The 14758-nt window shown below is 35.6% G+C and overlaps 1 protein-coding gene across 1 annotated transcript in view; it reads right to left on the bottom strand.

The window, feature by feature from the left end:
• Positions 1 to 6000: 6000 nt before the first annotated feature.
• The window catches only part of PUDP (pseudouridine 5'-phosphatase), a 68396-nt gene continuing 59638 nt past the window's right edge, over positions 6001 to 14758 (bottom strand). Inside the window, exon 4 of the mRNA XM_069875410.1 lies at positions 6001 to 7090. Within this exon, the coding sequence (XP_069731511.1) occupies positions 6914 to 7090 (177 nt within the window). The 3' untranslated portion in view covers positions 6001 to 6913. The remainder of the gene's footprint in view (positions 7091 to 14758) is intronic.

Here is a 14758-nt window from a genome sequence, read left to right as displayed (position 1 = left end):
CTAGTTTGAAGTTTCTAATTCTTTGATATTAACACATTTGAGTGATAAAATGCAGTTTTACCTGCAGTCATATAGTGAATTGCATTGGATACTCTTACTATTAGACACATGGCTCACACCCTAGGCAGGTTGATGGTAGTGATCAATTAAATTACTAGCAACGCATCCAGATGATACAGTGAAAATACTTTGTCAAATATACAGAACTTAATTAAATCTCTGTTCCCCAACTTCCAAAGTTCTCTAAATGAGGTGGAATTGCTAGCTATATAGTGTTATTGCTCTTTGTGAAATGAGGGGTAAATGACACCACCACAATACACTCTTTTAAAGTAACCATGATATGAATGGACAAAAGACAGAAGTCCATTCCCAATACCACCTTCTATAAGCAAATTGCTCTAGTTTCCACAGGGGTGTTGCTGACTTCAAAGAACTTAAGAATTCACTACATCATTATGCAGTTTGAGCTAAAGACGATGAAGAAAAATATTATGTAGCAGTTTTTTGCAGTTGTCTTCAAGATGATGACATACTCTTCCATTTTTGTAGTTGACCAAGAAATCCAAAATTTTGAAGTCAAAACTGAAATGATTTCACAATCTTACCAGTTGTTATAACCTTGCTTCAATGAACTTGAATGGCACAATGTGGGGGGTAGGGTTTTTTTTAATCTTTTGGGGCAGCCATGGAAGTGACAACTATCACTTCAGAGGTCTACTCAAAATTCCAATGTTTATTTTGATCTCAGTCAAAGTAACAATGATTTATGGCAACAATCTTTTACTTTGAGCTTGAAGTCATACTCAAAATTTCAATCTGTACTTCGAATGCAGTCAAAGCTACAAGTCTTTAATTTGAACTTGGTCAAAATAACAGGAGTTTACCACAAAAACTTGGACACAACGTAATTCACCCACAAGTGCAAGAGAAAAGTGAGGTAGATCTGAGAAGAGAATAAGGAGAGAGAAAAAGAAGAAAAATAGCAGAAGGGGAATGTAACATAAAAGTCACCATCCGAATTAATCCACTAGAGCTTTTAGCAGGAAAATGTGGTCCAAAGCACAGAGAGCGCACACACATACTTCTTGGCATGGATTATTAATAGAGGAGCTCTGTTCCCTATTAGAATATGAGGAAGGCTTTTGCCATGTCTGAGCCATATCTCTGCGTGGAAAGTTCTCGAGTTGGGGCATGTGCAGAAATTCCCCTGGGAAAGTTCTTGAATTGGGGCTGGGGGCTCCAGGGGTCACTGGCAGTTCAAAGGACCCTTGCCAGAATAACAGCCACTTGAACCCTTTGGGTATGTATGTGTAGTCAGGGGTGCTCCTGCCTCTTCGGAGTTTGTAAATCCCTTGGCCACAGCAGCACAGACAGCTCAGTGAACACCAGCAGCCCAACTGCAGGTGTGTGGTGGTGGGCAGTGCCTGCTCCCACACCAAACTGCACAAAGCCCAGAGTACACACAGCCTTGCACCAACTTGGATGTTGAAGACATTACAGACAAATACAAATATAGAAGTTGATCTTCACACCAGCATCTGAACTGAGGCATGTCCTTATGTATTTTCTACATTTATTTGTGCTCTGATGCTTGTTAAAGGTGATTTACACATCTTCTTTGATTCTGGATTCAAACTGCTTCATTTTCTTTGGACCTTCATTTTAAGATACATGCTTCAAGACGCTGACTCTTATTTCTATAAATCTCAGCGCCTCATAACAGTGTCTATAAATATATTTTTGATCTTGATCTTGTTTCTGTTAACACAAAGATTTTTCCCCTCCATAACTACTGCTTTTACGTTTTTGCTAAGGACATGTGAAAGATTTAATTCTCCCATTTCTTTTTCCTTCATTTCATTTGAGTGTTTGGATCTAGATGGTTTACAACAGAGATTGCTTTCTTGTCTCTATCTCCTTTCTCCTATCATTTTGTTTTCCTCAATCAGATAATGTCCTCTCTGCAGTGTTTTGAATCAAAGGAATTGGATAATGACAATGATCCTGTTAATATTTTGCTTTATGTTCCAGTTTCATAATGCAGATTTTTTGGGAAAAAAACTGCAAAGAGAGTGGTGGGAGCTGAAATACTTTATTCCTGCTGAGGCTTGTTTTAATCATGAGAGCAAGTCAACCCCTAACATCCTGAATATGATGGCTTAAGGCCCATAGGTAAAAGGGTGGAAGAATGGAAGAGACTGACAGCATTTCTCATGCAACCCCCCGCCTTCTAAAATCCTTCTTCTTGTTGCGCTGAGTTACCTGGTGGAGAGACAGACACCAGCAGACTCAGTGAGCACCACCACTCAGAGATGGTGCTCACTGCCAGAGGTGAGGCTGTCTCCTCACCTCTTGGAAGTTCCCGTAGTTCCTGCATGGGCTTCAGTTTGAGTTCTTTTTCATCCTCCTTCAGTTTTCCACTTTAATAAGAGAGTAGATCCACAATTTGTGAGGTGTCAGCCAAAGGGAACGTTAACAAAATGTACTGATGACTGTCATGTTTTTTAGGGAACAGAGAATTGTTCTGAGAGAGCTCCTTTTCCTCTACTCCAGCTGTTTCATTTATTTCTGCTAAAATGGCAAAAAAAAAAAGAATTCTACCCTCCCAATATAAAAACACAGGAAGTTCAGCGAAGTTAAAAAGTGTTAAATTAGAAACAAATAAATTAAGATAAATTAATTAGGAAAATTTTTTTTATTGTTTTAATTTAATTTTTTATTTGATATTATTTTAACATTAAAATATTAGAAACAAATAGATTTTTCATATGGACCATAGAACTGTGGAATTTAGTGCCTAGCTAGCAGATTTGGTGTCTAAATTTATCAATATTAAAAAAAAGTGGATTACTGTATGGATAAGGAGTATCTAGATATAGTAATAGAATAGATACAGTAATAAAGCAGAAAATTTCAAACATCACTCTCTAATTGTTAAAGGTACAGAGAAATCTTAATGCAGTGGAAAATAATTTCATTTCTCCTTACTATGTAGTTTCTTGCAATTTTTTTCATTTAACTAGCCTGGCTTCTGCTGAAGACATTTTTTTGTAGTATTTGCAACATGAGCTTGATTCTGGGCAGAGTTTTCTGTGGTTTAACTATAGAACTCTTTAGAAAGACATCTAATCCAAAGGAGATATGAACATTTCAGTTTTTTCTGATCTTTATTTGTATAAGGCAATTGCCAAGCTTCACAGAAGTCAGACTGCATTTTGAAATTAAACCTGTTCCAATGCAATGAATTTTCACCTGAACATATTCCGTGAAAGTCCTGGTTTTGTATATCTTTGCAACCCGGAAATTCTGCAAAGATAAATCCCATTGGAGTTCCAGGAAAATGTAAGATGTAATTCACTCATGAGGCAGAAAGCAGTTTAAGTTCCAGTACAATACTCCATACATCACTTACTTGCCTTTCTTTTTCTTTCTAAAATATATTTTCATGGTTGACTTTAGCTCCATCTTGCTGCACTTATCCTATTTTTCAATGGTAAACTCCTGGCCATGAATTTTTGCTTTTATTTTGAGGAAGCTGGAATTCTTTTCAGGCTACGCCTGAAGGACGTTTTCTTTATTAGGCTAAATAAAACAAAAGGGATCTTTAAAAAGGTGGTGCTGACTTTCTGTGCTTTTAAAAAAATCACATAAGCATGCACTTAAGTATTTGTCGTCATTGAGGTCTGTTTCTGAGTTACAGGATAGAGTTTTTGGATTAGATTTTAACAGTCCTCTTCATATAAACACAGATGGAACATTCAAATGTCCTGATTGCTCACATGTCCTCATGATCTGCAGCCAGGATGTGGTATGGATTTTTTTAGTTCAGTCAGAACAGGACTCCATCTGAAAGCAGCAGATGGAAGAAAGGGAAGGGATCCAAGTTTTTAATCCTTTTCATTTTTCTTTTCTGAACAGATGTTGTTGAGATGATCGAACTACAGAGCCACAAATCCAGCCGAAAAGTGGGTGAAGAAATACATGCAAACATATGTTGATATTTAGTATATGGTGAATCAGGCAGGCTAAAAGTCACCTACTGCTGACATGAATATCCACCTTTCACATGATGGAGATGAAAAGATTTTTAAGATTACTATATATGAAGAATTTAGTTTTGTGTACTCTTTTGATTTCTCATTCAGTCATGAGAAAAGCTAACCACAACACTGATACTTACTTTAATAACAGTCAAATGGTCCAGCACAAGACCAGGAAGTTGTTCAACAGTGAGCAGTGAAGTACATGGAAGAGAATTTTAGTAAAAGAAGTGGAAGGTTATACCATATCACTCAGGTTCACAGATTTCAGTTTGGGGCAATAATCTCACTGAAAACTGTCAGGTGGCATACTAAATGCATGAAAGAATAATTGCATGGGACAGGACTTACCGTTGAGTTAAAATGTGATAGTTTTCTGACTATTTCAGCAAAAGATAAGGCTATTAAATTAGAATTACAGGGTATGCTTATCTCATCATGGTGGTCATGATGAAGTAATTCTGATCTTGTCAGTGATAATTTATTAACGTCTCTACATCTTTAAAAAGAAAATCCAAGACTTTGATGACAGGTCCTTCGAAGTAAACTGTACATAATTAAATATACGTGATTAAATTATTTTTTATAAACCTCTGCAGTTAAATTAAATACATGCAAAACTTTGAAAAAGTTACTAATTACAGCTTAATAAAGCTTGTTCTACCTAGTAACTTCCCTGTTGAAATTCAGTAATTATGAACAAAAGGGATCCAAACAGGCACCTGTTTTACACTTGAAAGCTCAGAATTACTGCTCTACAGTAACACTTTGTGTTACATAACATAAGTCAGAGAAGGAATTATTTGGCAATACTTCTGTTATCTTCTCTGGAAAGACCAGAAATGTAATTCATATTGGTTGGGACTGGTGGTTGTCGCTATACAAGCGCTAATGACTGCAATATCCATGGGCCTAAAGAAATAACATAATATGCAAAGTATCTACACTGAAACAATATTTACCCTCTTTTTAAAAAAAGAAAAAACAACAAAAAACCACAAAATGCATCCAGACCCTATGACTCAAAGCATTTAACTGCAAACCATTATATTATATGTACTAAAAAATCTTCTGGTCCCTTCTAAGTCATGTTTGACTGCCCATACAGAATAAAATTGTCTTCATTTTTTGAAGTATGACCAGAATACAGTTACGGAAAATAATAACAGTCTAGATAAAAGCTGTAAAACTTTGGTTTGTTGGGTTTTTTTTAAATCCAGGAGAAAAAAAATTGTAAGAAAACTCATTCTGAATGCTGAAGTATCTAAATTTCACTATTTTTCATTCCTGATAAAAACAGTTCTACCTAAAACAGTTAAACAACAGAAATGCCCAGAAGAGATTTTGTAAGAAAAATTATAGATAAACAGATGATATAAAAAAAAAAAAGAGAGGTCAGAAAAGCTCATAATACATAGAAGTTCTCTTACTTGACATGTATCATGCTCCTTGTTTTTATGGAGTTTGATATCTTACTAAGATTTTGGAGTATCTTACAGACACTTAATTAGAAATTTAGATTTTAAAACACCGAATACAATCATTCATCTTATAAAACAGTCATAAACCCTGCATAGTATAGGTTTTTTTAGATAAAGTAAAAGACATTGCTTCTGCCACAACAGACGTACTTGTGGATTCCACTAAAACAGAATCACAGAATCACAGAATCACAGAATAACCAGGTTGGGAGAGACCCACCGGATCACCGAGTCCAACCGTTCCTACCAGGTCAAAACCTGTCTAAATGTCCACCATTTTCTAAAGAGACCCTTGCCCTGACAAGATGCCAAAAACTTACAAAAGTAAGAGGGACAGATGACTACACAAACATTTTTCTTTTTTAAATAATGGCAGCCAGGAAAATAAATTTTACTTATTTAAATAAACCAAAACTATAATTTTTCTATTTTAAAAATAGATAGCAAAACTCCATGTAGAGAGCTTGGCAAAAAAAAAAAAAAAAAAGGCTCAGGAAAGAGGTAAGAATAGAAAAGTAAGGATGGCCAAAAGGAAGCTATTTGCATACGAAGGAGTTATGGCCAGAACTTTAACAGAACTGAAGCAGAGAGACAAGATGTGTTCATTTCTTCATTTCACAAAACTTAAAGGGAAGGCTACTTGGCAACATGTAAAATGAGATGAATACAAGGAAATGAAAGAAGGAAGATGCAAAGCGTTTTGGTTAAACTGTAGGATCATATAACCTTGTATAGCTGCTAGCAAGCATTCACCAGGCCAAAACAGATAATGACAAAATTACAGAATAATGAAGATTGTAAATGACCTCTAGGAGTCATTTCATTCAACCCCATGAGGAAATAAAATAAGAAAAGAAAACAAAGATTAAAACAAAAAACCTGCAAAATAAACAAAAAAATGACAGCAGGATACAAAGGGGAATAGACGGGCAAGTACAGAATTAGGAAATGGATACACATGTTGATAGCGATAACTGTATCAAAAATAATGTAATGGGATAAAAGGCAATACAGAACAGAATTCTGGTTAAGATCTAAACAGTAAGTCATTGAAGTGGAAACAGGACAAGAAGATTCCAATGCAGTTACAATAAATTATCTAAATAGTTTCATAATATTCCCAGAAAACATTACGATGTGCAGAGAACAAGGTTGGATTCACTTCACAAGATGAAGCACTGCTTTAAATTAGCATTTATCAAAAGGACAAAGCATAAATGTTCCAATCAACTTTCAAAGGTACCGCGTGGGAGATTTGGTATTACTAGGACTATTGTGCTTTAGTTTTGAGGAAGACAGGAAAAGACACAAAACAATTATAAAACCAGAAGAAAATTTCATCCCACTTTCCCAATCTCCAATCAAGTGCATGTTCATAGATGTTAGGCATTAATCATACGGTGGTAAACCAAACAGCTCTGGTTTGAAATCCTCCATGGAGTTCAGCAGTAGTGTTGCCTCCTTTTTAAGATCTGGATTTAATTTTTCATCTGGAACCATAACCACTTGCATTCCAGCTGCCAGGGCTCCTTTGACTCCAAGTGGTGAATCTTCAAACACAAGACACTGAGAAGGAAGGTGAGGGGAAAAAATGAATTAACATTACTATGAACTTTTAATCTTTTGTTTTAAAAGACAGACTGCTCCCAAATAAAACTTAGTAGGAAAGTTAAATTCAATTCCTGTCTTAGACACCCCTCATTAGAAGAAGGGCAAACCTCTCAATTTGAACGTCTGCATGGTAATTAACCTTAATTTAAGTTCAAGAAAACAAAAACATGTATATTTAAACCCCAGCAACTGGTTATCCAGATGTTCCTAAGTGATAACGCTAAGCAAGTGCTTAAATACCTTTATAAGCAGACAATTTAACTCTTCAAAACCAACTTTATCTCCTGCAAAATGGCAAAAGTAGTGCTTTCACTTATAGATGTGGCATTTCCTCCATACATGGAAAGGGGAAGACTACACTACCTAGGTCAATATAAGCAGTTTGGCTGAGTGGAGGGTAAGATACAAGTCACTTGTCAGAACAGTGCTGTTCAATTCACGCTCTATTAGCTTAATTCTCCCAAAGCAACAATAAAAAAGAAAATCAGCAATTATATTGGGTGGCTACAGTTAGAAGAGACAGATTAGTCAGGTGAAAGTTCCATGTCTTACAACAGTCACAATCAGTCAAGATCACAGCTTGGAAATAAATTTGTTAAAAATACTCAATAAATTATTTATGTGAATTTTATTGTTTAACATCAGAATATTGAATAATAAATATATAACAAAAATAAATATGTAACAAAAATATATAACAAAATATCTACTCTGAACTTTTATAGAATAAAAGATAATGCTTCTGGAGTATTCCAGAATGCATATAATAACGCATCCCTTCCTGCCATTACCCATTACTATTTCACCAGGGAAGATCAGGGATGAACAGTGTTGGTCTGTTCTGGCTGTGCTCCAAGAGAACCAAGCTGCAACCCACAAAAACTTTGTTATTTTCAAAGAAAACATTTTTGCAAGATATAGTCAATGTCTGTGCTATATAAACCCATCTGCATCAGAGACTATGGAAGAGGAAGAAGGAAAGAACCCTTTCTTCCTGTTTTCTTTTCTTTTTAAAATATTGATTCTTGCCTGTCAATATGTCAGCAACCACTTGGAGTCTGCCAACAGAAAGAGGTGCTTTCTACCTTGCATGTAATAAAGTAAAACTTAGGTAATGATTTTTAGTGACCCAATGGAATCACACCAATCTCTTTTGTGCTCATTTCCTTTATACAGTCATTGAATTCCAGTTTAACAGTGTGGTTATTTTCAAACGCTGATCATTATCACTGTTACTAACTACAAATATGTGACCAGCCGATCCTGCAAAGCCTGGAACAATTGCTGTTAGAACAGAAGCACAGTTCTGCCCATAGGCTTTATTCTTAACAATACCTTATTTAGTTTGTGACCTTAAGCACTCTGAGGACTCTGAAACAGTAAATGAAACCCTGACAGGCTTTTCCTTTTGAAGAGTAAGCTTAAATGTTGCACAAAACAGCATTATCAAGGCCTTTCAGAAACCTTTTCTAATCCAGCTCATACAAAGAAACGTACTTCAGTGCTCTGCCTTGGAAGACCTAATTGACTTCCATGATGTCACTGAGCTTACTGTACCAGAGGAGCCAATGATTATGGAAGGCAATATGCATAATGAAAAGCTTAACTAATTCCCTGGAACTAGAAGCAATTAAAAATCTTAATTACCAAAGAAGCCAGGCAAATGACCCATAATTACAGTAGCTTTAATGTTACAGGAAATAAGTGTATTAGGTCTTCCTCATGTCTTCCTTGCTACTTATACTTATTGTCAACAGCATAGCAATGTTTTAGCGGATGACAAAAGGTTTACAGAGGTTCACAGACAAAATGGATTTATTAACTTTGCTGCACAGAGATGTTATAAACAGTTTGCTGTCTTGGCCCACCCACATATTATAGTGCTATGAAAGCAGCCAAGTTCTTTACCATTTTGCATAAGTACTGCAACGTCAGCATCACTCCAATGAGAGAGATAGATGAGATTTATACAGATATCAGCTGAGATTCTGGCTGTTTCTCTGCATTATTTCTAAAACTAGTGTCACTGATCAATACCACTGCTATGATATCTCTCAAAAGGTCGTACTAATATAGGGCAGTTTTCACTTTGGAATGAACTAGATGCTTAAAAAAGTAAAGTAATGAAGCACACTAATACGTATTTCACTCAATGAATCTAGAAAAAGAAAAATTAATCACCTAACCAAAGGAAGAAATAATAAAGTCACTGCAGTTCCACATTACCTCATCTTCCTACATGAAATCTGAGAACATAAGGAACTAGTGTTAGGCCTTTGGTATGTAACGGATAAATATTCTGTGAACGTCTGGATGGAATATTTATGTAAACAACATGGATATCCATAAGTATTATTGCTATTAGTGATAACCAAGAAGCCTGGAAGGATAAAAGATTAACATTAGTTTTGAAATTAAGATTTTGAAAAACCTGTGTGATAACATATATGCACAGGGAATGTTCATTGAACAAGTATCCTTGATCACATACGACACTACCACATCAATTCTAAAACAGAATGAAGGATGAGAGTAAAGATGGTGCAATTTATACACACCGAACTCGTCTGTACATTAAACACTACCTTCTATTGTTGTACAAAGAAAGAATGAAAATATTCATAATATCTAAAATGTGCAATTATAGCCAGAAATTCTTTCATATTATATTAGAATAATCTTCTGTTTGCTGTTTCTGAACTGGTTAGGCCCTTAATCTCTGTGAAAATATACGCTCACATAGGGACTAAACCACACCTTTTAGCACCTTGTCTTTGAATCAGAATCTTACTGGTAAGAGTACTGAGTATTTAATTCCCTTTGATAAAATGCATGAGGAGAAAAGTAATTCCTTCATTTTCTTCCCTAAATGTTTCTTTTAATACATTATTATTTTTACATTGTATTCCCCATATGCTCCATGAGAAATAGCTACTATGTAGCTATGTAGTTTATGTAACTATGTAGTTTTATGTAACTATGTAGTTTAATGCTATGTAGCATTAAACTTAGTTGTATTTTTTTTTCTGTTATTACTGTAATACTTATCTTTTGGTCTGTTCAAACTGAAGCCAACATAGTTAACTTTTTCACAAAGCAAAACCTACTTAAAAATAAGTCTATCCTATTGAGTCTCACATAGAACTAAGTTAAAACCATCCTGCCTTCTGAGGAACCACTAACAGAATGAATCTCCCACTATGCATAAAACCCCATTTCAAAACTACTGTATGCATGTAATCCTGACTTAAAAAACAAAACAACATACAAAAAAAAATCAAAAGGAATTCTGGGGATATAAGTGGTTAAAAACCAAAAACTAATATTTTTTTCTCTCCTGCTGAATGAAAGCAAAAATGGAAAATATGGTATTTTGAGTTCTCAAATCAGAGTTCCAAAAAGGACTAGTAAGACCTTTTTGTCAGAACCATGACATGCTATTTGTAAAATTTGCACTCTGAAAACATTTGGTAACCTTATACAATTAATTTATGTATACATGCACAACACAGTGTTCTATATACACTTACGGCCTCATTCAAATTCCATAATAAAAAAAAAATACCCATTGATTTAAATGGGTATGAAAGTGAGCCTCAAAACAGGCAAGAAGAAATCCACCAAGTAAACCTAGCTCATGTTTAATACAGAGTGACATTCTTCATCTCTGTGAACCGGAAGGCAGTGAGGCCTTTCATTTCTACACGTAAATTGTTAATGGCTCACTTCCGAAGTATTTTTACTCTCCTTATTGTGAAAAACTAGCTCATACTCTCTGGTCGTAATTCAGAACTGAATAGTATCTAAGATATAAATTATCAGTCTGAAAGATACTACTACTGTAACCATGGTTTTTGTTTTGTTCAAAACCATCTCTCTCTTTTTCGTTGCTAACTTGTTATTCTCAGATTGTCAAAATAATTCCACTATTGACTACTGGTTAATAGTGTGATTGATCTAGGATTTTTCAAGAATCACAATATAATTCAAAATACAATAACAGACTTATCTCTACCTATTAAAAAATGTTCAGATGCTGAAAGATGTTTTTTATTGCTTACAGGAGATGATGGAAATGTACAAAAAGAGAGAGGAAATGCTATCACTTCACTAACACGATAACACAGATGCTGGGTTATTTTTTTAGGTAATATGTGTTTTCTTTTTTCCTATGCTTTGATATACAAAGTATCTAGGAACAAGGGAAAATTAATTTCTGGGTGACCCATTTACCACTAGAGTAACTTAAACATTACTGAATAAATGCATTTTAAGCAGCTACAGTATTCGCAATTTTGGTCTCCAACTGCATTAACTCTCGGAAGAATTAAGAAAAACAATAATGAAATAACTTGGTTAATGTTTCTCTCCCAATCTTTAAACTCTTTCCAGAAATAATTGGGAAAAATCTCAGTATCATGAAGGAGCTATGCTTAATTTTATTTTAAGGACCTATGCCACTTTGACTAGCCAAAGACAACAGAATCATGTTAAATATGCTGTAAGAAAGTTATGCATTGTTCAGCCCCAAAACTGAATTCCGTTAAGGAAAATGAAGGGTAAGCCACCATGTTTTTAAATGCTGTAACAAATGAACAAAGAAGCAGGAAACATATAATCAAATGAAGTAAGCATCAGAGCACACTGAATACTAACTATCAGTGATCATTCTTTACGATTCATAGAATCATAGAATAATCAGGTTGGAAGAGACCCACTGGATCATCGAGTCCAACCATTCCTATCAAACACTAAACCATGCCCCTTAGCACCTCATCCTCCCGTGCCTTAAACACTTCAAGGGAAGGTGACTCAACCACCTCCCTGTTTGGAAATCATATATACATATGCTTTTTAATTCAGATTTGCATTAATTTGCTATTAGGAGTACACTGAAGATCAGTACAAGAATCAAATTATTTACCAGAATTATGAGATAAACTAAAAAATGTCAGTATATATATAAAAAAAAAAAAGTAGTGTGTTATATCTGCACATAGTTAGACCACTCTGCATTTCCAGTTCTTGCATAAATGTCACTTTACATTTCAGCCTACATTGGCAGCTACTTACTTTCTCACAAACCACTTCACAGGACGTTATCTTAAGGTAGACCAGAAGAAGTAAAATAGTTTGGGTGGCAAAGAAGGAGGAGAATTTTCAAATTTCTTGCTTGTTTATGAGACTCAATCAATGAAAGAGAGTGACAGGCAGACCCAGACAGAGTGGCTCTCTAAGGCAGGGAGAAGGTCACATTTACATGTGGGGTTACTCTGATCATTCCGGATGGTTGAAGCACTCTTTTTCACAGAGGACTGTGTGTTTAGAGGACAGCACACTGGGAACTTTGTATGGCAACTTGTGTTACAGGCCTCAAGAAATTCCCAGGCATTTCTGAAACAATGTCCAATTATCCTAGCAGCAGAAACCTAACTCAATCAGCTTTAGCTTGGATTAGCCATAGAGAAGTATTGTTCTTTTACAGAGGACACAAAGCAAATACTCAAGATGTTCTCGTACTGCATGACATGCTGATGTTTATGCCACTTACCTCTAGAAGTGGCCTAAAAAGGAATTTGGTGGAATGAAATAGTTGATCTGTGCTCTCTTCCCTTCCACAGAGAAGTAGCTTTGCTAAAACCACTGACTTTCTCAGCATGTAATACACCATACATTCAAGTAACTGCATCTTGCAAGCAGAGGTCAGAACCGTAAGATAACTTACACTAGAAGGGATTACTGGAGTCCATTTAGGAACACCCTGACTCAATGCATGTCCAGCCAGACCAGGCTGCTCAGGGCTTTGACCAGGTGAGCTTTGAGTATCTTCAAAGATGGAGAATCCACACACCTCCTGAACAATCTGTTCCTGTATTCAACACCCCTATGGTGAAAATGATTTTCTGAGCACCTAGCAGAAGTTTCTTGTGTTCCAGCTTGTGCCTGTTGCCTGCTGCACAATTAATCTGCACCCTGGAGGAGAGGCTGAGCCCATCTCATGAGCAAACACATCAGAGACAGGAACCACATACATCCAGAGGAAGAGCTGTTTGGATGAATCCAAATTATAAGTCTCAAACTGAAATTGGAATTAGGTATCAAAAATATTTCCTGAATAAATGCAAGGACCTTTTTGCACAGGGACAGTCTACAAAGCTGAAGGTGCAGTACAGCAGGCTGACGATGGCAAGCACCTTGCTTGTTCAGCATAACTGGACAACACCACTTGCCTATAAACAACCCAGCAGGTGCTGTAGAAGGCAGCTGGTTCTTATTGAACAATCCGATTTTTTCAAGTAGCATAATTTTTTTGGCCTTAGTTTCTTCTTGCTCTATCATTCCTCCTTGACCAGTGTTATTTTCCTGCACATGAAGACCAAGACCATCCTGCATACTAAAATGTACCTTAATGTGCTGTAAACACCATCCTGATTATCTTTGACAGAAGTATTAATAACAACTCACATATACTGCAGAAATAAAGTAATTTCCTAATTTCTTCAGTAAAAAAGAAAGAGCGAGAAGAGGCATTCACCTTTAAATACGTTTTCATCAGGAGTGAAAAGGAAGTCATGGAAAGGCCTTTCATTTCTGATCCGTACAAGCTTCTCATTGAACCCTACATGACATAGTGTCAACGGTTTGAAGTGACTTGGTGAGATGTAGCTGGTTTGTACTTTAACTGTTCACTGTCAGGAAGAACTTTTCTTTCCAACTTCAGACAGCTGAAAGTTATCTTTTAGAGAATATTTAAAATTAATTTCACAAAACTTCAAGCACAAAGCCACAAACTATCACCTTTAAGTAAACCAAACAAAACACTAACGAAATGTATGCTTCAATTTAATATATTTCCACCATATGCCATTAAATTCCATGTACATGATTGAGACAAAAGCAAAAGTGATCAAATTAGACAATTTTCTTCTTATCAGGATCCTAATCTGTTCCTAGGAGGTAATTTCAAAAGTACCTGAGGCAAATTAATGATTTGCTGCCAATGAAAGGTTGTTTCTTTCTTCACTTCCTTTAATCTGTTAACCAATATGTGCTTCTATTTCTCTCCTGGTGATGGGTTTTGCATTTGCGTGCCCTTCTGTGAATCAACTCTGTACCCATAATAGAAGGCTATTCTCCATTAGGCCCATAAATGGAAGAACAACCACGTAAGAGCTGTGAGTGAAGAGGAAGACTGAAGAGAAATATAAATCCTCCTTTTGGGTTAGCATTTAAAATCACAGTGGGTTCATCTTTTCAAACCACAGTTTTATTCCTGGGATTACAGCTATGAACGTCATAATCCCAAAATTTATTTTGCCATAGCAATCTAAAAATAGCACATTTGAAATGAAATGCCTCATTACAATGATAATCAGATCTATTTAAGTAACTGGCCTCAAAATTTCAAAAGATAATTTCTCAGCATCTTAGTTGGCAAAGCTGCTTTGAACTATGCAGGCAAACAGAGTTCAGAACACTTTCTCTACCTGAGAAAGTATTTGTGCGTGCCCTAAATACAGTATTTCCAAAGAACATGGAATCAACCATCAAAAGTAATAGAATTAATTATAAACATCATATTTCTACATTTACTATGTATGGTATGCCCCCTTTTAAACTATT

This window comes from Phaenicophaeus curvirostris, chromosome 1 (genome assembly GCF_032191515.1).
Source record: "Phaenicophaeus curvirostris isolate KB17595 chromosome 1, BPBGC_Pcur_1.0, whole genome shotgun sequence".
Lineage (NCBI taxonomy): Eukaryota > Metazoa > Chordata > Aves > Cuculiformes > Cuculidae > Phaenicophaeus > Phaenicophaeus curvirostris.
The sequence above is the reverse complement of the archived record's forward strand: the minus strand, read 5'-3'. Positions and strand labels throughout refer to the sequence as shown.